Raw genomic sequence first — 25,822 nt, forward strand, 5'->3', positions numbered from 1 at the left:
AGCACAAGTTCAATTTCTTTATTATCTGTTTCTCCACCTATGTGTCTACTGAATACCTTGTTCCAGAGGGATTTATGACAGCTTATAAGGATACTAAATAAATGAAGGGCAACATTAGAATAATGAATATGGCATACACACCATTGATACTATGCATAAAATAAATAACTAATGAGAACCTACTGTATAGCATAAGGAATTCTATTTACTGCTCTGTGGCAACCAAATGGGAAGGAAATCTGAAACACGAGGGGGTATATGCATACTCATAGCTGATTCACTTTGTTGTATGGCAAAAACTAACACTGTAAAGCAACTATACTCCAACAAAAATTGAAAATATATTAGAAGATAAAGAAAATATATTAGAAGAAGAAAAATTATAAAGAAAAATATAGCAACACAAAAAAAGGTTTAGTAATAAGAAGAAGTCAAAAGATGCTACCAGAACGTCTTGTCCTGTTGGTTTTACTGGACAAGAAATCACACATCTTTAGAGGTCAAGAGCAATATATCTACAGCAGTCATGGGGACATGTTTCCAATGACTTTTTTCTTTCAATATGTGTATGTCAACAGCATTGCCATTACATCAAAGAACACTTCACTAAGAGCAGTGACAAAGGAGGCCAGGTATGCTGACCCCAGTTTCTTCGCTGTGCTCCTATGTTATTCACTCCTCACCACCCACACCTGCCCTTTCTTTTGCTTCAAACGTATCAGACCACTCTCTCCTCAATGACTCTTTGGTTGCTTCCTCTGCTTGGATTTACTTTCCCCAGTTTTGTGCACTTGGTTCACTCTACACCTCCCTGCGGGCTCTGTAAAAAACACCACCTTCAGTGAAGCTGACCACCCTTTACAAAATTACAGCCTCTCTATGGACACTCTTTACATCCATTCCCTTACATATTTTCTCTAGGTGATCAGTCAGCATCTGTCACACCCTATATTTATTTGCTCTTGCCAGGGTCTCCCCCCAGGACAGAAGCTCCAATCTACTCTTGGAGCCTTACTCCATCTTCCATTTCAGTCATTATCCCCACTCCCTAATTGGCTCTGCTCAGAATTTCCACCAAATAAAATAAGACTGATAAAATGAGGCCTCTCACATGTGCAATCACTCATTGCAAAGTCTAAGTCAGGGATCCTCAAGATGTCTGCTTCAACCCACCAACATCCTCTTGAGCGTCCATGAAGAGAGGGGTCAGAATTTCCATCTGTACCACAACATTTTCCATAGAAACCCTCTGCACCATACTAAGGGCTGGTGCTGGTACCTGACTAAATTTGGTATTCATAAGCGAAAGCTAGGATGCAATTATCATTTATAGACTAACTCAACATTCTATAAGAAATTTGGTTGCCATGACACAGAGCAGTGTTTCTGCCAACTTGCTATAGCATATATGCACATGCGATGAATAGAAAATTCTGCTGTTTTCAGAGAGGATGCTTTATCATCTGTGACATTTGGAGCTTTTCAGAGTTTTCAACTATTGCTGTCCTTGCTTTGTCATGATCCTACCGTTAGCTTACCTTCAACATCATTAATTTACTTTCCCCCTGGTTTGTTTAATTAAGGAGATTAGTTGCCTAGTAATTGGACGTTCAAGTGCCCACTCACTGTGGTCCAAAATATGACTCATGTCTGTCTTTTGTTGTTTCCTCTGCTTGGATTTACTTTTCCCAGGTTGGCAAAGTCTATATCTTCCTTTGGACTCTGTAAAAATACCACAGTCAGTGAAGCTGACCACCCTTTAAAAACTTACAACCCCTCTATGGACACTCTTTATATCCATGCCCTTCTGCATTTATCTCTAGACAATCTGTCAGCATCTGTCACGCTCTATTTTTAGTTATTTGCTCTCGCCAGGGTCCCCCCGGAAGACAGAAGCTTCAATCTACTCTTGGTGCCTCACCCCCTCTTCAGTTTCAGTCATTATCCCTACTCCCAAATTGGCTCTGCTCAGAATTTCTACATCTTTGCTAACGTAGATACAGGTAAACTTTGTTATTCCTGATGCTGTAGCCACGAATTCATCATGAATTTGCCAGTTGCTGGCCATTTATTCGTTTGTAGTCATTTGTGGGCATGAGCCAAGCAGCAAGAAGTTTGAATCTCCCAGTTGCCCTGTTCCCATCTAAGGTTAGACACTCTGGCTTTCGTTTCAGCCCTTATAATGTAAATAAATGTTTATCTTATTGTCTCTTTAGTGTCACTTTTTTTGTGCATATGTTTGTACTTTCTATTGGTGTTTTTGCTATTTAAAGTGGTCCCCAAGTGCCGTGCTGAAGTGCTAGCTACTGTTCATAGGGACAAGAGAGCTGTGATGTGCTTTAGGGGAAAAATATGAGTGTCAGCTAACTCCTGTTAGACCTGCTGTCTGTGAGTTCAATGTTAATGATCAACTATATATCTCCATAAATATCACATAAAAGTTATTTATTATATATAAAGTAAGGTGTTTTTAAACAGAAACACATACAAAACAAGGCTATATGCTGACCACTTGATGGAAATGACATAGGCTCAGAAGAACCTAACTCCGTGTGTTCCCCCATGATCAATGGTTCGGTATTTGCTCATTCAGTGTCCATGGAAACTTTGCAGAACATAATTACAATAAGTACTTAAAATCAACTACCCATACATAGCCACCCATCAATGGAAAATTTTGCTCCATTTTAACACTTTCATCATCCTTATATTTCACTTGTACATATGAGCAGAAATCAACCACTAGGGTCCGTAGGTACCAAGGTTGTTTGCCCTTTTTATGACAGTACCTCTCTCTCTCAAGTGACAGACAGACACTGAAATGTGACAGAGGAATGGTAAGGGAGAGAGAGAGAGGACAGGACAGGGAAAAGTGAAAATTAAAAGGACCTGAATCGCACATATGCTGTTTCGCAATCCCTTCTGAAAACACAACCTTCTAAAATACCTAAAAGATCAACTTGTAAACACAAAATTATTTTTTCTTAAGTTAAATAGCTCTAAATTTGCACCAAGAATCCACGTTCAAGTATATAAAATGCTTATAGTATAAAATAGTTATTATATGTATATCTGTGTGTATTTTCATGAAATGTATATGTATGGTCAGATTACATTCATGGCATTTTAGAGAAAAATGTAAATATTGTTCACCTGATTTCTTATGTAAATCAACGTTTCTTTTCTCAATGACTTTTTATTATCTACTAACTGTGGCTGACATAAAATTTAGTACATCTGAAACAGCTAACCAAATGAAAGGCTGAGCAAGGCCAATCTAAGCAAAGGGTTCTGAGGACCACCAACCTGAGCATTCAGAATCGATTCTCTAAGAAAATGACAATGATGTCACCATAAGACAGAATTAAACTCAAGTTTGGCAGATGGTCCTCTAAAACACTGAAGAGATTGTCAATTCCTCCCATTCTATCTCCATTTGGGGCAGTTGCTGGTGCTGCTGCTAAGTCGCTTCAGTCGTGTCTGACTCTGTGCGACCCCATAGACAGCAGTCCACCAGGCTCCACTGTCCCTGGGATTCTCCAAGCAAGAACACTGGAGTGGGTTGCCATTTCCTTCTCATATGTATAGCTTGCCCTTAAACTCATGTGGCTTTCATTTGGATATAGATAATTGATTTGATTATTTTCATATGTGAAGAGATACTTAGTGACAGAAGCATTTCTTCAGCTCTATATTGTAGAATTATCAATAACCTCAGATATGCAGATGACACCACCTTTATGGCAGAAAGTGAAGAAGAACTAAAGAGCCTCTTGATGAAAGGGAAAGAGGAGAGTAAAAAGTTGGCTTAAAGCTCAACATTCTGAAAACAAAGATCATGGCATCCGGTCCCATCACTTCATGGGAAACAGTGGAAAACAGTGGCAGACTTTATTTTTCTGGGTTCCAAAATCACAGCAGACTGTGATTGCAGCCATAAAATTAAAAGACACTTACTCCTTGGAAGGAAACTTATAACCAACTTAGATAGCGTATTAAAAAGCAGAGACATTTCTTTGTCAACAAAGGTCCATCTAGTCAAGGCTATGGTTTTTCCAGTGGTCATGTATGGATGGGAGAGTTGCTGCTTTTGAACTGTGGTGTTGAAGACTCTTGAGAGTCCCTTGGACTGCAAGGAGATCCAACCAGTCCAACCTAAAGATCAGTCCTGGGTATTCTTTGGAAGGAATGATGCTAAAGCTGAAACTCCAGTACTTTGGCCACTTCATGTGAAGAGTTGACTCATTGGAAAAGACTCTGATGCTGGGAGGGATTGAGGGCAGGAAGAGAAGGGGACGACAGAGGATGAGATGACTGGATGGCATCACCGACTCTATGGACTTGAGTCTGAGTGAACTCTGGGAGTTGGTGATGGACAGGGAGGCCTGGCGTGCTGTGATTCATGGGGTCTCAAAGAGTTGGACACGACTAAGTGACTGAACTGAACTGATATTATAGAATTGCATGTCAAGAAGCCCCTCTTCCTCTGTACCACATACCTTTTGTATGATTTATTTTAGTATCTTGCCTTTTATTTTTTTAAAAGAAGGAAAATAACCTCCGGTCCTCCTTTTCCCTTGGACTTTAATTATACTATAAGAACACCTGCCTACCTGAACTGATTCCTCTCCAGTGGCAATTCCTAGAAGACCAGCAATACTTATCAACACATAACCTCTGTGTCCCTCCATCTGTGTGTGAGCCCATCAGAAATACAAGATAGTTTCTCCTGATTTATCTTTCCAATGACACACATATACCAAAAATACCAGTTTCTCCAAATATCAAATTATATCAATACATTTAATCCCCTCTCCTCCCTCAAAATATCAGAATTTCACTACTCCAAAAATGTTAGGCAAACAGTATTAATTCTCAACACATAAGCTAGAGGTGCTTAAATGCTACTTGTATTTGGAACAAAATCAAATTAATCAAACTCCATTTCTGAATTCAGAACTTAATGAACTGTAGGTTGGGTAAACCTTAATGGGAGGCTTGAGCCAAACCTCAGACTAAAGACGTAATCTTAAAAAAAAAAAAAAAGGAAAGAAAGAAAATTAACTGAGAGATTAACAAGCTTTATCTAGTTCCATTAAGCATCACTTTTCTTCAGTAAAATCCTAATAGCACTGGAATCTCTTGCCTCCTGGGAAATTCTCAAAGATGTCATTAGCTTTCTAGTTTTGGAAAGTATTTGAGAATAAAACAATCATGTGTGTGTGTGTCTGTTTGGAAAGTATTTGAGAATAAAACAATCGTGTGTGTGTGTGTGTGTGTGTGTGTGTGTGTCCTGCCCTTTGGAAAGTATTTGAGAATAAAACAATTGTGTGTGTGTGTGTGTGTGTGTGTGTGTGTGTGTGTGTGTCCTGCCCTTTGGAAAGTATTTGAGAATAAAACAATTGTGTGTGTGTGTGTGTGTGTGTGTGTGTGTGTGTCCTGCCCTTTGGAAAGTATTTGAGAATAAAACAATTGTGTGTGTGTGTGTGTGTGTGTGTGTGTCCTGCCCTTTGGAAAGTATTTGAGAATAAAACAATTGTGTGTGTGTGTGTGTGTGTCCTGCCCTTTGGAAAGTATTTGAGAATAAAACAATTGTGTGTGTGTGTGTGTGTGTGTGTGTGTGTGTGTCCTGCCCTTTGGAAAGTATTTGAGAATAAAACAATTGTGTGTGTGTGTGTGTGTGTGTGTGTGTGTGTGTGTGTGTGTCCTGCCCTTTGGAAAGTATTTGAGAATAAAACAATCCTGTGTGTGTGTCCTGCCATTTCTTCAAATCTGTGGTTTGAAAAGCTGTCCTATGAAATTTAAATCTGATTTGATTCTGAATATGTAAAATTTAAACAGCAGCCAAATCCTGGAAGTGTTTTTAGGATATATATCAAGTATGACTCATCAATAACAATCAAAAGACACTGTCCAAGTATTCTTCATCAGTAATGACCAAAAATGAATATATGTGTTGCAAGTTGTTCGTAATATTTTATAAATGTAACTCACAACTGCTTTTCCCATCAAAAAATAACTTGTTTAGCATTTAACACATTTCAAAGCATTTCCTCTGTTGGAGGTCCTGACCCCAGCTCGGTGGAGATCTGGCAACAAGCATCTGTTCGTGACAGAGGAGCACACCAGGAAAGGACACTCAAAGGACTTGTCTGTGGTCACAAAGTGGGCCAACGTGAGGGGTCTTGCTTGAATTACTCCTTCGACTACAGGTTACTTTGAAACTATGACACCTCATGCAGGTCAATCACAGAAATGGACTACAAAGTAAAAATATGGATCACTATTAACAGCTAACCCTTCATGAGTGCTTCCTATGTGGCAAAGATGAAGCGCTCTACGTAGATTATCTTCAGTCCAATGACTGTATTACATAAGACCTATTAATAAACCCCAGTGGTTCAGCAGGTAAAGAATACACCTGCAATCCGGGAGACACAGGAGACACGGGTTCAATCCCTGGGTCAGGAACATCCCCTGAAGGAGGAAATAGCAACCCACTCCAGTATACTTGCCTGGAGAATCCCCTGGACGGAGGAGCCTGGCAGGCTACCGTGCATGGGGTCACAAAGAGTAGGACACGACTGAGCAACTAAGCACACAAATTATTAAACCCATTTTACAGAGATTAAGTTGATAGAAGCTGTGTACAGGTGACCCTCTGAATCCACAGCTCTCACATCCCCAGGGATTCAGGCAGCTTTGAAATCCACAGATAAGGAGGGCCAGCTGTACTAGGCCATTTTATGTAAGGGACTTGAGCACCCTCAGATTTGGAATCCTCAGGAAGGGGGGAGGGAGATTCCAGAACCAATCCTCTGCAGATGCTGAGGGATGATATAATTCCCAAGCAGTGATGGTGAGGTTCACGTTCGCATCTCCTTGATTTATGAATGTTAGGATTTAATAACCAACTAGGCTAAACTTCCTCCAGATGCACTGCCATAATGTGCCAATTCACTACCATTTGTATTAGGTAATATACCCTAAGGAGAGCATGAAAACTGTCACATAATTTCCAATTCCCTGGGAAAACAAAACAAAACAGAACAAAAGCTTCCTTTTCTAAAGCCCTTATTTATGGGACCTAATCCCTATTTCCTGTTTTTAAATTTTAATCGGAGGATTATTACTTTATAATATTGTGATGGTTTTTGTCATACGTCTACATGAATCAGTCACAGGGATACATGTGTGCCCCCACCCTGAACCCTCCCTCCCTCCTCCATCCCCACTCTATCCCTCTGGGTTGTCCCAGAACACTGACTTTGGGTTCCCTGCTTCATGCATGGAACTTGCAGTGGTCATCTATTTTACATACGGTAATACACATGTTTCAATGCCAGTCTCTCAGATCATCCCAACCTCATCTTCTCTTATTGAGTCCCAAAGTCTGTTCTTTACATCTGTGTCTCCTTTGCTGCCCTGCATGTTGGATCCTCATTACCGTCTTCCTACATTCCATATATATGCATTAATATACAGTAATTTGTCTTTCTCTTTCTGACTACTTCACTCTGTATAACAGGCTGCAGTTTAATCCACCTCAATAGGACTGATTCAAATGTGTTCCTTTTTACGGCTGAGTAATAATTCCATTGCATGTATGTTCCACAACTTCCTAATGAAACATGTAGGTTGCTTCCAGGTCCTGGCTATTGTAAACAATATCGCAGTGAGCATTGGGGTACATATGCCTCTTTCGAATCTGGTTTCCTCAGTGTGTATGCCCACCAGTGGGATGGTTGGGTCATATAGCAGCTCTATTCCCATTCCCTTTTATTCTGTGCATGTTTCTTACCAGGCAGCCAACTGAAACCTTCCTGTTCTCTTTTGCACTGAACATTTAAGAAAGCCCAAAATAACCTACTTCCTTCCTCCATTCCTTTTCGCTTTATCGATTTGCTTCCGCCGAGTTTATGGCAGACTTTAAAACAGGGCTGTGGCCATCACAGGAATTCTAGGGAAGGTCAAGTCTGTGATTTGGGCTCATCACAGTGGGGTAACTATCAGTCAAATCCAGGTCTATCTCCTGTGCCCCATGTGTTCCCAGTGGACTAGCCTGTATCCTTGAAATAACTCAGAAACAGCAGTAGCTTTAGACTCTCCCAATACAGCCCTGAGGAAACTGTGCACTCTTGGGATGCTCCAGAGTCAGAAACATGTGGAAAACGCCACGTCCATGCCTCACAGCTGTGAGATGGGTTACGGATGCAACAGGCGCTCAGCCTGGAGACCTGCTTAGGCCAGAGTTCTCAGATTTCTTAACCCTGCCCTAAACGTGCCCCTGAACTGATTGGAACAGTGTGTAATACTCTATAGTTATACAGGCAGTATTTATCCAAAGTTTAGAATGACATTGTCAGTAAATATTCTGTTAGAATACAAACAAAATATTTAAGAAAAAGCCTACTTTAACTTTTAAAATGAGAGCAGAACGCTGAAAGACTTGAAGGGACAAGTAAGAGAAAGCAAATACCAGTGGAATGTGCAGGAAGCTTTCAGTGTGTACTGAAGAAGAGCGAACAGGCCCTTCATTTACCACTTTTACCTGAGGAAAACAGTATTTGGAGAAATTGATTTTGGCTTTCCTAGTTAGCATGCAGTTTTACTACAGCTTCCTTTTAGCATATTCACTAATTACATTATTGATCACATCTATTAGTCCAAACCCTAACTTTTTTCCTATTTTCTTCAAGAGATAATAATGCTAATAAAAACAACAACAAAAATAACATTCGGATGGCCAAAGGTTCATTTGCATTTATCCTTAACATCGTATGAAAACTCAATAGAACTTTTTGGCCAACCCAGTGGGTAATGCAATCATGTCTCGTGTTATGACACAATTCATAGTAAGGGGAACAAAAATCTTGGTTTTTCTCTTTTTCACTGACTGGATCAGTTGTAAATTATTGAGGTTTAATCCTGCCCATGAAAACAGTTGCTATGGGGTTTGGTCAGTTCCAGAGATTTGTATCCTGTAACCTTGGTACAGGGTTCCAAAGGCATTGCTTGAAATAATAATAAAAAGAGCTATTGCATGACTGTTGAAGCCTCTGGAGTTGCTTAAACTCCTTCCCGTATTTTAAGTTTCTATTTCTCCTATACATTCTTTAACTCTAGATATGAGGTTAAAAATAGAGTGGTGCGAAAAACTAGCTTGATCAGTGTGCCCAGAGTTTACAGAGAAATCAAACTTAGACACAAGTCAAAAGCCATAGACAGTGTGAAGAGAGTAGCACTGGAAAACACACACACACACACACACACACACACACACACAATATGATATTAGTCATGTGAACATCAGTCCCTTTTGCTTTTAATCATAAATCCCACTGTGAAATCTTAATTGGATCTGAAACAAAACGCACTTCTTCCTCTGACACTAACCCTTAATCCTCACTCATTTACGTGTTTTTGCCATCATCAATTGTACTCACATTTCCAACGAATGATCTAATCAATGGAAAAAACAGTCCTGTTTCAGGTCACTGCACTCCACAACCACTCTCCCAAATTCACAAACACGGCTGTTGTGTCACAGCCAGAAGTCTATGTGCAGGCGCTACGATGATTAGCCAACAAGACACCTACCCTTTGTAATAAGGCTTGTATTTTTACTTTCCATGTCAAGCTTTACAATACTATCCCATCATCTGACATGAATCTTTGTAACAAGCACTTTTCCAAGGTTGCGTATCTACTCCACAATCCAAGTTACTTTCATTTTAGACAAGGCTCTGTGTTTCTAGATGCAGCACATGTGTGATTTCAGCATCAGAAATAAGCTCTCTCAATGTTCTATAGTCATCTGATTATTTCTCATCTGTTTCCTTAACTATTGATGGTTAATCATCTTTAACTATTGCAACTTCACTTTTCTTTGTGGTTCAGTCACTAAGCCATGTCTGACTCTTTGCAACCCCATGAACTGCAAAATCCCAGGCTTCTCTGTCCTTCACTATCTCCTGGGTTTGTTCAAACACATGTCCATTGAGTGGGTGATGCCATCCAACCATCTCACCTTCACTTTTCTTAGACATAATTATCATATGTTGAATCCCATTGACTTGAGCTCACTATTATCTGCTTCTACAGAATAAGCAAAATCAGTTAGCCATCTAAATTCAGCTGTTAGGATTCAGTTGAGAAAATTACATAAACTGTGGCAAGGGGAGAGTGTATGAAATACAAACCTGAGTTTCTCAGATATGTTATCAAAAAGAAAATGCCGACTTTTTCATGTCTTCACTTCAGAGAATCGAATGTGTAATCTTTTACACTGCACGAAGATTCTGCTCCAATGTGGACCCTTAAAAGACTTACAAATCAGAAAAATCTAATTTAAGCCTGGTTTGACTAATTCCACCAGTGATCATCACAAATCTTTCAAACTTGCATCTGTTAAGCATTATGTATGTGTTGTCCAAATCCTGATTGTGTGTTTTCAGTTAAATACCTTAAAACATGTCAGCAGTTTAACTAAGAAGATAAGTAAATATCCTAAGGGAAGCATTCTTATCAGATAATTGTGCACTGTTTACACACAAAACTTGCTGGAATGATGTTAATCATTTTGGTTATAGTAATTACCATTCCTGTGACATAGCCCCATCTTGAGAAATTACTCTTCTGCATTGATCTTACAGCAGACAGAATTCGAGCTGAACGAGAAATGAAGATGGCCTCCTTATACTCTCTTGGATTTTCCCCCCACATCTCTTCAGTTCACTCAGTCGTGTCCAACCATTTGCGACTCCATGGACTGGAGCACACCAGGCCTCCATTTTCATCACCAATGGCTGGAGCTTGCTCAAACTCATATCCATCAAGTCGATGCCATCCAACGATTCAGCCTTTGTTTCCCCTTCTCCTTCTGCCTTCAATCTTTCCCAGCTTCAGGGACTTTTCAAATGAGTCAGTTCTTCACATCAGGTGGCCAAAGTTTTGAAGCTTCAGCATCAGTCCTTCCAATGAATATTCACAACTGATTTCCTTTAGGATTGACTGGTTTGATCTCCTTGCAGTCTAAGGGATTCTTGAGAGTCTTCTCCAACAGCACAGTTCAAAAGCATAAACTCTTCGGTGCTCAGCTTTCTTTATAGTCCAAATCTCACATCCAAACATGACTACTGGAAAAACCATATCTTTGACTAGACAGACCTTTGTCAGCAAAAGCAATTTCTCTGCTTTTCAATATGCTGTCTAGGTTGGTCATAGCTTCTCTTCCAAGGAGCAAGCGTCTATTCATTTCATGGCTGCAATCACCATCTGCAGTGATTTTGGAGCCCCAAAATAAAGTCTGTCACTGTTTCCCTTGTTTCTCCACCTATTTGCCATGGAGTGATGAGATCATGTACCCTGATCTTACTTTTCTGAATGTTGAGTTTTTAGCCAGCTCTTTCACTCTCCTCTTTAACTTTCATCAAGAAACTTTTCAGTTCTTCGATTTCCACCATAAGAACAGTGTCATCTGCGTATCTGAGGTTACTGATATTTCTACCAGCTATCTTGATTCCAGCTTGTGCTTCATCCATCCCAGCATTTCTCATGATGTACTTCAAATAAAAGTTAAAGAAGCAGGGAGACAATATACAGCCTTGATGTACTCTTTTCTCAATTTGGAACTATTCTCTTGTTCTATGTCGGGTTCTAGCTGTTGCTTCTTCATCTGCATACAGATTTCTCAGGAGGCAGGTAAGGTGGTCTACTCCCATCTCTTGAAGAATTTTACACAGTTTGTTGTGATCCATGCAGTCAAAGACTTTGGGGTAGTCAAAAAGCAGAAATATATGTTTTTCTGAAACTCTCTTGCTTTTCCAATGATCCAATGGATGTTGGCAATTTGATCTCTGGTTCCTCTGTCTTTTCTAAATCCAACTTGAACATCTGGAAGTTCATAGTTCATGTACTGTTGAACCCTGGCTAGAAGAATTTTGAGCATTACTTTGCTGGCATGAGAGATAAGTGCAATTGTGAGGTAGTATGAACATTCTTTGGCATTGCCCTTCTTTGGGATTGGGATGAAAACTGATCTTTTCCAGTCCTGTGGCCACTGCTGACTTTGCCAGATTTGCTGGCATATTGAGTGCAGCATTTTCACAGCATCATCTTTTAGGATCTGAAATAGCCCAACTGGAGTTCTATCACCTCCACTAGCTTTGTTAGTGGTGATACTTTCCAATGCCCACTTGACTTCACATTCCAGGAAGTCTGGCTCTAGGTGAGTGATCACACCATCGTGGTTATCTGGGTCATTAAGTCCTTTTTTGAATAGTCCTCCTGTGTATTCCTGCCACCTCTTCTTAACATCTCTGCTTCTGTTCAGTTCAGTTGATCAGTCGTGTCCGACTCTGCGACCCCATGAATCACAGCACACCAGGCCTCCCTGTCCATTACCAACTCCGGCAGTTCACTCAGACTCATGTCCATTGAGTCAGTGATGCCATCTAGCCATCTCATCCTCTGTCGTCCCCTTCTCCTCCTGCCCCCAATCCCTCCCAACATCAAAGTCTTTTCCAATGAGTCAACTCTTCGCATGAGGTGGCCAGAGTACTGGAGTTTCAGCTTTAGCATCATTCCTTCCAAAGAAATCCCAGGGCTGATCTCCTTCAGAATGGACTGGTTGGATCTCCTTGCAGTCTAAGGAACTCTCAAGAGTCTGCTTCTGTTAGGTCCAGACCATTTCTGTCCTTCATCAACCCCATCTTTGCATGAAATGTTCCCTTGGTATCTCTAATTTTCTTGAAGAGAACTCTAGTCTTTCCCATTTTATTGTTTTCCTCTATTTCTTTGCATTGGTCACTGAGGAAGGCTGTCTTATCTCTCCCTGCTATTCTTTGGAACTCTGCATTCAAATAAGTATATCTTTCCTTTTCTCCTTTTCCTTTCACGTCTCTCCTTTTCTCAGCTGTTAGTAAGGGCTCCTCACAACCATTTTGCCTTTTGCGTTTCTTTTTCTTGGGGCTGTCTTGATCACTGCCTTCTGTACAATGTCATGAACCTCTGTGGATAGTTCATCAGGCACTCTATCAGATCTAATCCCTTGAATCTATTTCTCACTTCCACTGTATAGTCATAAGGGATTTGATTTAGGTCATAACTGAATGGTCTAGTGGTTTTCCCTATTTTCTTCAATTTAAGTCTGAATTTGGCAGTAAGGAGTTCATGATCTGAACCACAGTCAGCTCCCAGTCTTGTTTTTGCTGACTGTATAGAGCTTCTCCATCTTTAGCTGCAAAGAATAGAATCAATCTGATTTTGGTATTGACCACCTGGTGATGGCCATGTGTAGAGTCTTCTCTTGTGTTGCTGGAAGAGGGTGTTTGCGATGACCAGTGCATTCTCTTGTCAAATCTCTGCTAGCCTTTGCCATTGCTTCATTGTGTATTCCAAGGGCAAATCTGCCTGTTACTCCAGGTGTTTCTTGACTTCCTACTTTTGAATTCCAGTTCCCTATGATGAAAATTACATCTTTTTTGGGTGTTATTTCTAGAAGATCTTGTAGGTCTTCATAGAACTATTCGATTTCAGCTTCTTCAGCATTACTGGTTGGGCATAGACTTGGATTACCATGATATTGAATGGTTTGCCTTGGAAACAAACAGAGATCATTCTGTCACTTTTAAGATTGCATCCAAGTACTGCATTTCAGACTCTTTGGTTGACCATGATGGCTATTCCATTTCTTCTAAGGGATCCTTGCCCACAGTAGTAGACATACTGGTCATCTGAATTAAATTCGCCCATTCCAGTCTAATTTAGTTCACTGATTTCTAAAATACCAATGTTCACTCTTGCCATCTCCTGTTTGACCACTTGTCATTAACCTTGATTCATGGATCTAACATTCCAGGTTCCTATGTAATATTGCTCCTTACAGCATGCAACTTTACTTCCATCAACAGTCACATCCACAACTCAGTGTTGCTGTTGCTTTGGCTCTGCCTCTCCACTCTTTCTGGAGGTATTTCCTCACTCTTCTCCAGTAGCATTTCAGGTACCTACCGACCTGGGGAGTTCATCTTTCAGTGTCCTATGGTTTTGGCCTTTTCATACTGTTCATGGGGTTCCCAAGGCAAGAATACTGAAGTGGTTTGCCATTCCCTTCTCCAGTGGATCACGTTTTGTCAGAACTCTCCACCGTGACCCATCCATCCATCTTGGGTGGCCGTACACGGCATGGCTCAAAGTTTCACTGAGTTGGAGAAGGCTATGGTCCACGTGATTAGCTTGATTCGTTTTCTGTGACTGCAGTTTTCATTCTGTCTGCCCTCTGAGGGATAAGGATAAGAGGCTTATGGAAGCTTCCTGATGGGAGAGACTGAATGTGGAGGAAAAAGGGTCTTGGGGTCGCAAAGACTCAGACACAACTGAGCGACTGAACTGAACTGTGATGGGCAAGGCCATGCTCAGTAAATCTTTAATCCAGTTCTGTTGATGGGCGGGGCTCTGTTCCTTCCCTCTTGTTTGACCTGAGACCAAACTATGGTGGAAGTAATGAAGATAATGGTGACCTCCTTCAAAAGGTCCTGTGCATCAAATGCCACACTGGGTGCCCCCGATCCAGCAGCAGGCCACCTCCAACCCACACCTCCTCTAGAGACTCCTGGACACTCACAACTAAGTCTGGGTCAGTCTACTATGGGGTCACTGCTCCTTTCTCCTGGGTCCTGGTACTCACAAGGTTTTGTTTGTGCCTTCCAAGAGTCTGTTTCCCCAGTTTTGTGTAAGAGTCCACATCTCTTGGACACTATGTTATTTGTGTGGTGACAGGAGAGATGAAAATCCTCAGGCTTTTGGTCTGAGAAGATTTAAGACTGGTTGAGGCCGACACAAGTATTTTCCTGGCCAGTTCCTATTCCCTAACTGTTGTTTGCTGAAATGAATTCAGACCTTCTCTTATGTTGAATGTTGAGCCATGGAAGGACTGATGCTGAAGCTGAAGTTCCAATATTTTGGACACCTCAGGCACAGTTGATTCATTGGAAAAAAAACCTAATGCTGCTAAAAGTCGAGGGCAGGAGGAGAAGGGGGCGACAGAACAGTGAGATGGTTGGTTGGCATCATCAACTCAAGGCAAATGAATGTAAGCAAACTCTGGGAGATAGTGAAGGGCAGGGAAGACTGGCGTGCTGCAGTCCATGGGTTTGGAAAGAGGTGGACACTACTGAGAGGCTGAACAACAAAAGCCATGATGTACAAAAGTAGGCTAAGTTGATGCTTGACCCTATTGCTCCATCTTTTCCCACCAGCTCAATGGAGTACGACAGTGTACAGCCAACCAGCTACAAACATTCCTAATGTCTATATAACCCCTTCAGGGATGGGCTAATGGTCTCCCCACTTGTTTGAAGCTGCACTTTTATCAGTTAAAACTCCTTGAGTGTATTGTGTATTTCATATACCAAAAACTAGAATTTTTTACACATGAGTTTATTTTTAATTGAATAAAAGTCCAAAATATTTTCTTTCTGGCCTCTCAACAGTTCATTAGTTTTCCATACTCTATTTTGGAAATTTCTGTTCCAGGGTTCATTTCTAATACTTCTGTGTCCCAGCTAAATACCATTTTAATGTCTCTGTTAATTATCATGCCCTGTTATCCAATGTTCAGTTTCAAGATTTAGTAAAATTTAGGAAATAGCATGTAATATTAATAATTTGAGAGTCCACATAAATGTATCTATTCTGTTGAATATATGCCCTTTTAAAGGAAAAAGTTTGCAAAACATGCCAAAAGACTTTGATAGTACTGCAACTAAATCTGATACTTTGAAGGAAAACAAAATTATTTCCATAGAAGTAAAACAATATATTTCCAGAAATTTACTTTTCAGACTGGCCCTCTAACACTTCTGAATTGTAACTCTAATGATTGCTCCCTTACTCTATTTATTGTACTTTCAAATGCATCTATTATCTCATCTCCAATATAAGAACCCTGAGTTCCAGGCCTTTCTGAAGATTTAATCAGTACTGAATATGAATCAGAAATGTTATTGGATCTATGAAGAATCATTAGGAGAAATCATTACTAAATCTTTTCCAACATTAAACAGAACACCATTCATTGTTTAGACCTCAGCTCTCTTATGAATATATTAAAATTTAAGACATTCAGTTGCTTTCTCTTTTACCCTTAGCTAACTATACCTATTATTTTCCAAAGCAATGTTTTATTTATAATCATGAGGGTTAAACACTTGTGGCACACTCTACAGTATAAAACAGTTTATATTTTGTAAGCAATGAGGAAGAAAGTTCTTATTTAAATATAGATTAGTAGACATCTTCTTGGAATCTTGACACCAGAGAGCAGTCTCACATGCTTCGGAATAAAAAAAACAAAATCAATTTCTCCAAGACATCCTAAATTGATGTGCTTTTGAGAAACAAAATCAATTACTACATAAAAGTATGGCTATTACCTGACAGCATTTTAGATTTAAATTTCATCCACGTCTCAGATAAACCCACAACCCCATCCTAAAAATGGACGATGGACTTTAATGAACAATTCAGTGCATATCCCTCAAATCACCAGTAACATTTATCCTAATCTATAATGGCAGCTTAGGTAGTTCTATACCTCCTTCAAGATTTCAAAACTTTCAGATGTTTTTTTTTTTTTTTTTTCAGTAGAAGCACGTGGCAGGCACCACCTTGACTAAGAGATCAAAGTCAGTATCTGTAAGAATGAGCCCTGTTAGCAGCCTGTGTCTCCTGAGAAGCAGCAGTGAGCAGGGCACCATACCGTTTCTGTAGCATTCCTGCCCCAAACTACATCTCCTGACATGCCTACCTTAGGAAGAAACATGTACTAACCCCGACTGTGAGAGACTCTACCAAATCACTAGTCAAGGACGACAGATTGAAGAGACAAGACAAATGCAAGATACGATACAGGATTGGCTTCTACCAGAAAAGTCACTCGACTGTAGCAGCTGGAAAATTCTGAATATGACCTGCTGATAAGTCAAGAGTACTGCAGCCATGTTAACTTCCTAGTTTAAATAATAGGTGTAGTCACTGCAGGCGTGCAAGCTCAGGGACTCAGTCGTGTGCACCTCTTTAGGACCCCGTGCACTGTAGCCTGCCAGGCTCCTCTGTCCATGGAATTATCTAGGCTAGTATACTGGAGTGGGTAGCCATTCCCTTCTCCAGGGGACCTGCCCAACCCACGGGTCAAACCCACATCTCCTGTGTCTCCTGCACTGCTGGCAGATTCTTTACCTGCTGAGCCATCGGGGAAGCCCAATAGACGTAGCCATTAGTCATGTATGACACTGTCATTCGGAGAAGCTGGGTCCTACTTTGCAACCTATATGTAAGTCTGAAATGACTTCAAGATGGTTTCAAATTTTTACCTAGTTGATCTCTATTTTACAGATGAGCAGACTGACATATATGCATCTTAGAGCACTGCTCAAAATAATGAGGGACTTGACAGTATAACCCAGGGTTTCTGCTTACTGGTCTTTCCACTATATAAAGCTTCCCCCAATATAGTTTTAGAAGATTCTGTCCTACTTTCTAAGGAGATAATTCATTTTTTCTCGCCTCTGATTTGGAGACTGAATCATGAAATCGGAGTGTTTCCAGGTATCCTCGTGCAAGCCTTTGTTCTCGGATCCATGAATTTGTGCCTCTGGTTACCCACCTCTGCAGCTACAGATCAGCTGCGGAACTGACTCCTCTCAATTGCCACCTGTTACCTGCTTGGTTTATCAACCAGGCAATGTTAGGATGGAGAGGCTTTATTTTTAACTCTTTTATCTAGCACAGTACCTAACATAGAGCAGGTACTTAAAAAGTATTTAAAGAAGAGAAGGAAGGGGAAGAAAGAAAACACATGACAGGCTGCCCAGCATACCAAAAATGTTAAGCATAGTTCTACAAACTATTGTTTCTCTCCAGTGATCACGATCACCATGACAGATAATCAATATAAATCAGATGAAATGATTAGGATGAAATTCCTCCCACGCTAGCACTCATCTATGTATGCTTAAACCAGCAAAGCTTCAGTGCCTGGCCTGTGCTTATCTAATTCTATCATGTATCTTGGTGAGTCCCAGAGACTGACTGTGTATCACTGAGCATGGCATATACAATTGGCCAGTTACACTTTTCTATAGAAAAGCTCAATATCATCCTTTTAGCTGGAATTTTGTCTTTGCATTTAGAAACTCAACATCAATATAAAAACCCAACTATTACACACTGAATTTAGCTTTTCATAATTTTTGCTCCTACTCTCACCAAATGGGTGACAAGTGTACAAACACACACGTTGAAGAAGACAGCATTTTAAATGATCTTGATCAACATAAACTATCAACATAAAAATGAAAATGTAGAGCCGATCTATACTATCTAGTTTGAGTGTGTGTGTGTATTCCGTCACTCAGTTGTGTCCAACTCTTTGTGACCCCATGGACTGTAGCCTGCCAGGCTCCTCTGTCGATGGAATTCTCCAGGCAAGAATACTGGAGGGGGTTGCCATTTCGTCCTCCGGGGGATATTCTAGACTCAAGGATTGAACCTGCGCCTCCTGCATCGCCTGCATCAGCAGGTGGATTCTTTACCACTGAGCCATCTGGGAAGCCCAAGTTTGACTATAATTAGGTTTAGAACTGCAGGTCCCTATCCTCCAACTTCTAGCTGTGTAGTCTCACCTGTAAACTACTTGGTAGCTAATTACAACCTTCATTTCTAACCGAAGATAACTTTGAAGAGAAAATAAGCAATATTAAACTGAATTAATGGTACGTTTCAGCATTTTAGTAGCAAAATCTGATATATATTATTTTCATTATGGTTTTCAAAGAACACACAAACACTTCGGGTTGTTGATTTTATGTGGAGAAAACACATTTACTACTTTATAGTTATACCAGAGTTTTATAAGAGCTAAAAATAACTGCCAAAAAATATTTCTAAGAGACTGAACTTATTTGCATCCCACAGAGCTTATCCACGTCCAAATTTCTTTTGAAGTCACCAGGAGCTCCACATTTCTACCAGCGAAGTAACAAGAAGATAAAAATCAGGGTCTTCACAACTCACTCTGGTTATAAAAATGTTATGAAAATGGGTTTCCTATGCATACACAGAACAAACTATTTGTTTTATTTTAAGATGGAAGCCAATTTCAGGTAATCTACATATTTAGAGGATGCTTTTGCTATTCTCCCTCTGAAATCTACAAAATGTAATTTTTACCATGATATACTAGGTTAGCCAAAAAGTTCATTCGGGTCTTTCAATAAGGTGTAATGGAAACACCCAAGTGAACTTACATGTTCTTCCCTAACTTCTTAATATTTGGGATTATTTTCTTTTTGTGTATCTCATATAAACTTACCCCCATGAAGGAATCTGATCTGTAACACAACCTCCCTTCAAGAGGAAAGTTTCCTTTCCGGAACAGTGAGCAGAGCTTCAGGGATCAGGAGCCCGCGAAATCTTTCAGTGAGAGATATGGCTGTAAGGTGTAATTAAATGCATCAAAGATGCTCAGCAATGCTTCCAAGCCAGGTGAAATTGAGAGCAGAGTGAATCCCATACTACATTCCTATGTCTTTGATTCTGACTAGGGTAAGAGGCATAAATTCTCCCTGAATGAGGGGGGACGAAAGGGGAGTAGCAGAAAAGGTAAGAGTGATGTTAACAGCTCAAGAAGCAGACTGAGGAAGCACGAAACACACATTTCAGTGAAAGTGATGGCCCGGAGGAAAGCGAACGCCTGGCAGCCCATTACACTGAGCGGAGACGAAAAACACTTAATACCTCAGACTCGGGCTCAGTGGTTTTGCAGACAGATTTTTTTTGTCAGATGGTTAGGGGATGTTAAGTGAGAAATGCCGAGGTGAGGAAAAGATGGGACTAGAAAACTGCAGTGTGATGCGGATCAGATGGCTAGACACAGCTTACTTCACACACACTTCAAAGAGCCAGGTCAGGGTGATGTAAATTCACAGGAAGAAGAGAAAAGAAGGGCATCTCTACTTCATCCTTCCCATGAAAGGACAAGAAGCAGACACAGCTGTAATTAAGAAATACTCTTGGGGACCTCCCTGGAGGTCTAGTGGTTAAGACTCTGCACTTCCACTGCAGGGGAAACTAAGACCCCATGTGCCTTGCTGCACAGCCAAAAAAATACTCCTCTTAAGGAAAGGTGTACTACTTACTATTCTTTAAAACGGAGCTCCATAAAGCACAGTGACTCTGGTTAATAATATTGTATTGTACATTTGAAAGTTGGGAAGAGAGTGGACCTCGAAAGTTCTCAACACACAAAAAAAGAATTTGTAACTATGTAGATTGACGGATGTCAACTAGGTGTACTGTGGTCATCATTTCTCAATTTATACAAATATGGAATCATTATGTAGTACACCTGAAAATAACAATGTAGTATGTCAACTATGGGGCATCCCAGGTGATGCCAGTGGTAAAGAACCCATCTCCCAATCCAGGAGACATGGGTCCAATCCCTGGGTCGGGACGATTTCCCTGGAGAAGGAAATGGCAACCCACTTCAGTATCCTAGCCTGGAAAATTCCATGGACAAAGGAGCCTGGCAGGCTACAGTCCATGGGGGTGGCAAAGAGTCAGACACGACAGAGAACAAATACGTCAATTATACTTTAACTTACAAAAAGAGCTCCATCAGAGTAATGACTCCTTTCATTCGACTCAGCGGCTTGTCAATTTGAATCACAAGAAAACAGTGAGATGCTCACGATAAAGGTCAGATTCTAACTCAGCCTAGAAGTGTGTCCTGGAGGCCTCTTGCAGAGGATCTGGAGGAACTCCTGGTCCCTTTCAACTCCTGGTCCCTTTCGTCTTGAGTTATCAAACTCAGGAAATTGGCTAAAATAAAAGGTGATAGCCATCTTGTGACTTCAGTGTCCTACCTTAAAGACCAAATTTTATGTAACTGTAGACTAATTTAGCTGATCTTGTTGGGCATCAGCCATTAACATGGTCTTCAACTTTGAAGGTAAAAAAATTTTAGATGTGATCTGACATTTGAAGTCCACGTGTTTAAGGTTTGAATCATTCAGCCACATATGTATGCCATAATCTAATCCTATACAAGATATGTATCGCCAAGTACATCCAATATGGACCATTCCTGTAATTAATTGCAATACTATTTAATACATAAAATAATGTCTACTTTCATCTGAAGGATCACAACTGTAACACATATAACTGGACACATAACACAATAGATTATCCACAACCTGGTTAATTTATAATTAATATGTAGTGAAATAGATAAATATGATGTCTAGATTAATGTTCCAAATATTTTATCTCATTATTTCTCAGTAAAAACAAACACACAAACAAAAACTTGACTTACAGATATCATTATTCCTATTTTAAAGATGAGGAAACTATAATTTAGTAATATTAGGCAACTTAACCTAAGTCATACAACTAGTAGGAAATGCCCGAGTCAGCAGTAAGACTGAAGTCAATTTGATGCATACAATACATATTCATTTTGCGATTAAATTAAGCTATCAAGTTTAGCAAGGTCATCATTTACATTTTCCAAATTACCTAAACAGTTCAATTTTCTCAGGAAGACTTAAAGTGTAGCCATCTAACCAGCATATGTTAAATATGCATTTGTGAAATGCACTATCTGCCTATCTGTTCTGCATATTAATCTAGAACTTTCTATTCTGTCTTTGAAAACTCTGGTCATAGCCTCCCTCAAGGTAGAAAAAAGGAAAAAAATGAAAAGAGTATATATATCTACTGTACACATCCAAGTGATAAAAACTGTACTGAGGTCAAAATTTTCCTTTAACTCTGCCCATTCAGGACACCAACCTAAAACGACTCATTTTATTTTCTCAGACAAAAAGTCTCAAGTATTCACGTTCTCTACCCCCTTTTCTCAAGCAAATGTAAAATGCACGTTTTAAAGCCTTTCATTTGTCTCTCTCTCTTCTCTATAAATTTCTCTCCATCTCAAATTGTTTTATTGCCCTTTTTCTGTATTTTAATCAGTTAAGTGTTTTTTAAAACCTATTTCCATCCTGAACATTTTACTATGAAGAGCTCTACTGAACTCCCAATACACAGCCTTCAAGAGATAAGCACAAACTTGTTTCCTGCCACATAAAGTCTGCTAGATGATTGTCTCTAATTAACTGAAAGGAAAGCACAGAATATTTGCTACCTAATCAAGGAACCACACAATTTCTCTTATTAAAAGAAAAATAACAATGGCATTGTCCAGTACTTTTGCATGTATTTGGAACTTAAGTAACCTAGAGACATGCCTTCAAAACTTGAAACTGACTTAACGTGGATTATCTTGATAGAAGCAGTCTGAATTGTTACGGTGAAGTTTATAAAAATTAAAATATGAGGGTTTTTTTTATTTTAAATTATCTTGATTTCCAAATGTCAATCTCACTCAAGCAACTCCATTTAAAACCAAATTAGTGGGAATATTTTAGTCATGTTTAGAAAATTTTACATTTGTGCAAAAGCGTGATTTCTACTCGGTTTCCCTTGTGGCTCAGCTGGTAAAGAATCTACCTGCAATGCCGGAGACCTGGGTTCGATCCCTGGGTTGGGAAGATCCCTTAGAGAAGGGAAAGGCTACCCACTCCAGTATTCTGGCCTGGAGAAGTCCGTGGACTATAGAGTCCGTGGGGCCGCAAAGAGTGGGACACAACTGAGTGACTTTCACTTTTACTACTGATAACTACTGATAGTAGTAGTAACTACTATAATAATAATGGATAACTATTGATCCTTTGGACTCTCCTGGTGGCTCAGACAGTAAACAATCTGCCTGCAATGCAGGAGACCTGGTTTGATCCCTAGGTTGGGAAAATCACCTGGAGAAGGGCATGGCTACCCACTCCAGTACTCTTGCCTGGAGAATTTCATGGACAGAGGAGCCACGCGAGCTATAGTCCATGGGGTCACCAATAGTTGGACATGACTGAGCTACTAATACTTTCACTTTTCGCTGGCCCTTTATAAAGTATTTATGAATTATTATAGCCCTATCCATTCAACCAGATGTGATGAATTTCTCAAATGTTCATTAAAAATGAATGAAATTATGAGCTAGAGTCGAGGTCACTAACATTGCAGAAGGTTAATGCTTTCACTTGATTTACAAGAAAATAAGAGAGATGGAAAGATTTAGTATAAATGATGGTGCTACTGATAAAAGCAGACGGGCTCTGAAAATACACATATGTGCGCGCACACACACACACACAAACTTGTGCACATCCTTTCTTGGGCTTCCCAGGTGGCACTAGTGATAAAGAACCCACCTACTAATGCAGGAGACACAAGAGACATGGGTTTGATCTCTGGGTCGGGATGATCCCCTGGAGGAAGACACAGCCACCTGCTCCAGGATTCTCACCTAAAGAATCCCATGGACGGAGGAGCCTGGCAGGCTACAGTCCCTAGGGTCGCAAAGAGTCGGACACGACTGAAGCAGCTCAGCACACGTGCATGCCCATCTTTCGTCAGGACAGGAACATGCTATGATAGGCTAGACAGTTTCCTAATCCATGTCCCTAGAAATCTTTCAATATCTGAACTCCTTTGTTACAACACAGCATCAGTATTTGTACAACGTAGAGGCATTTAAAGAAAAGTAAGAAGATATACATAATAAAGATCATCTTGGCTTAGGTAGACAACTACCAACAAAAACATATTTTTCACTCTTACTCAAGGTCTATTCAAATGAAACAATGACCCCTGAAACGAATACCGAAGATTCTCCTTCAATCATTCATAGTTGAAAATACACTCAGGGATAAATTCATCAGTGTGCTGAGCTTCACTTTACCAGGAATAGATGCATAAAACCAACAAAGAGCAGACATGCAGATGTATAGATGTCTTGCAAACACATTCTACTTATAGAAACCCTTCACCAGGGCTCAGCACAAAGTTGAAAATCTCAGGACATCTTCACAGACGTGAACACAGCCAAACCTGCATCAAGCTAGGAACTGGGAACATGGTACCAGGATGGGGAAAAGCCACGTGCCCTGAAGTGCACCCTTCAATTCAGAAGGTGCTTGAACGGAAACCGCAACCCAAACATGCAGACAGAAAGAGGCAGTGGTAAAGAACCTCCCCTTGGGCACCACTTGGCCGCCAAATAAATACACCCCAAACTGCCCACCATTCATCTAACATCACTTCTCGTGGGCCTCTGTTCATGCTCATTTTTAACCAAAATGTTAATTTTAAAAAGGAAATTTTAATAGTCCATTAAAACAAAATCACTACTTAGAAATGTAGATTTGAACCGCTCCTGATTTAGAAACAACAGTCCCCATAATTACACTTTTGCCATTTTCAACTGCCAAGTATCAGAACAGGATACATAGCCTCAAGTTAGTATAAGCATTATTAGCCTTGTTAACTCCCAGAAAAAAATCTCAAAAATCTACTGGCTCACAGAACCCACCAGTCTTCATTCATTAGTTCAGGGGTCCCCGGCCTCTGCACCATGGACCAGTACATCCTGTCAAATCAGTGGCAGGTTAGATGAGAAATAGAGCAGACAATAAGTGTAATGCCCTTGAATCATCCCCAAACCATGTCCCTCATCGTTGTCGGGAGGAAAAACTGTCTTCCACGAAACTGGTTCCAAGCACCAAAAACGTTGGGGACTGCTGTTGAGTAAGCATTCCTGCTCTCATTTTGGAAACGACAGCTTTACTAACATGCCACCATCATGCTAAACGAGGCGTGAGTACGAGTCTCGCCTGTATCTTGGAATAAAGCATCACTCCCTGAACTGTGGCTTCACGGGATGAGTAACACCTGGATGACTGTGCCAGCGTGGCTAACCAATGCCAGAAACCTCATGACAGCTTTGTGTTTCTCATTTCCAAAGAAAAAGGAGCCGTTCTCCATTCAACCACAGACATGCACAAGAATCGTTTGTGACTTGGAAAAGCCAAATACCCTACCTTTCCTACATAGAGCGGGTCTGAACCCATGTACTCCTCCAGCACGAAGAACTGATTCCACACCCAGCTGCGCTTTGTGCGCGACCTCCCTGATTGGAAATACGGCTTTGATCCGGACCTTGAGAGCTCCGCTTGACTCATCCCCGAGAAACACAGGAAAAGCGCGATCAGCTGAAGAAAATGGCAGAACTCCACTTTGCCCAACTTCATCTTTTTTTTTTCTTTCTTTTTCCTGTGTAAGAAAAAAACCTTGACAAGAGAGAAGGCACAGTTCCAGTTGGCTTAGTAGCTCTTGCCTCCGGCAGGGTGTCAGCTGGGAGTGCAGAGACAATAATTTGTAGAGAGTTCGAAGGGGAGAGGTCACAAGTGCTGAATAACCTTCGCCCAAGAATGGTGTAATAGGTACCTACCAGAACAAAGAGAAGAGCTGGTGTCAGAAAGCAAAACACAGAAATACCTTTTAACTTGCACTTACTAACTCAGTCTCCTTTTTTTACTTTGTTTTTAACACCAAAAAACGTTTTGCATTGGAGTACGGCCAATTAATGGGGTTGTGGTAGTTTCAGGTGATCAGTGAAGGGACTCAGCCAGACACACACATGTATCCATTCTCCCCCCAAAACTCCACTCCACCCCAGGCTGTCCTGGGCTCCACAGTAGATCTTTGTTGGTACTAACACACTGTTGGATCGTCCAAGATATCATTATCTGCACTAGCATTAAAATATAAGGATAAACTTAAAATAGAAAACTGCAAAAGCTGTAGCCATATTCACAAATAACATAAATACTGCTGATGCAGAATTATCCTGATTCCA

General features: G+C 40.4%; 1 protein-coding gene across 2 annotated transcripts in view; it reads right to left on the bottom strand.

Annotated features, from left to right (window-relative positions):
* CDH7 (cadherin 7) overlaps positions 1–25,822 on the bottom strand; it is a 139,932-nt gene that overhangs the window by 100,896 nt on the left and 13,214 nt on the right. The window contains exon 2 of one of the 2 annotated variants that reach the window (XM_018039794.1): positions 25,005–25,236. In XM_018039794.1, coding sequence (XP_017895283.1) covers positions 25,005–25,214 — 210 coding nt within the window. In that variant the 5' untranslated portion in view covers positions 25,215–25,236. Of the gene's footprint in view, positions 1–25,004; positions 25,411–25,822 lie in introns of both variants that reach the window. The other variant, XM_018039793.1, reaches the window with a different exon arrangement.

The sequence above is a fragment of the Capra hircus genome, chromosome 24 (genome assembly GCF_001704415.2).
Source record: "Capra hircus breed San Clemente chromosome 24, ASM170441v1, whole genome shotgun sequence".
NCBI classification, from domain to species: domain Eukaryota; kingdom Metazoa; phylum Chordata; class Mammalia; order Artiodactyla; family Bovidae; genus Capra; species Capra hircus.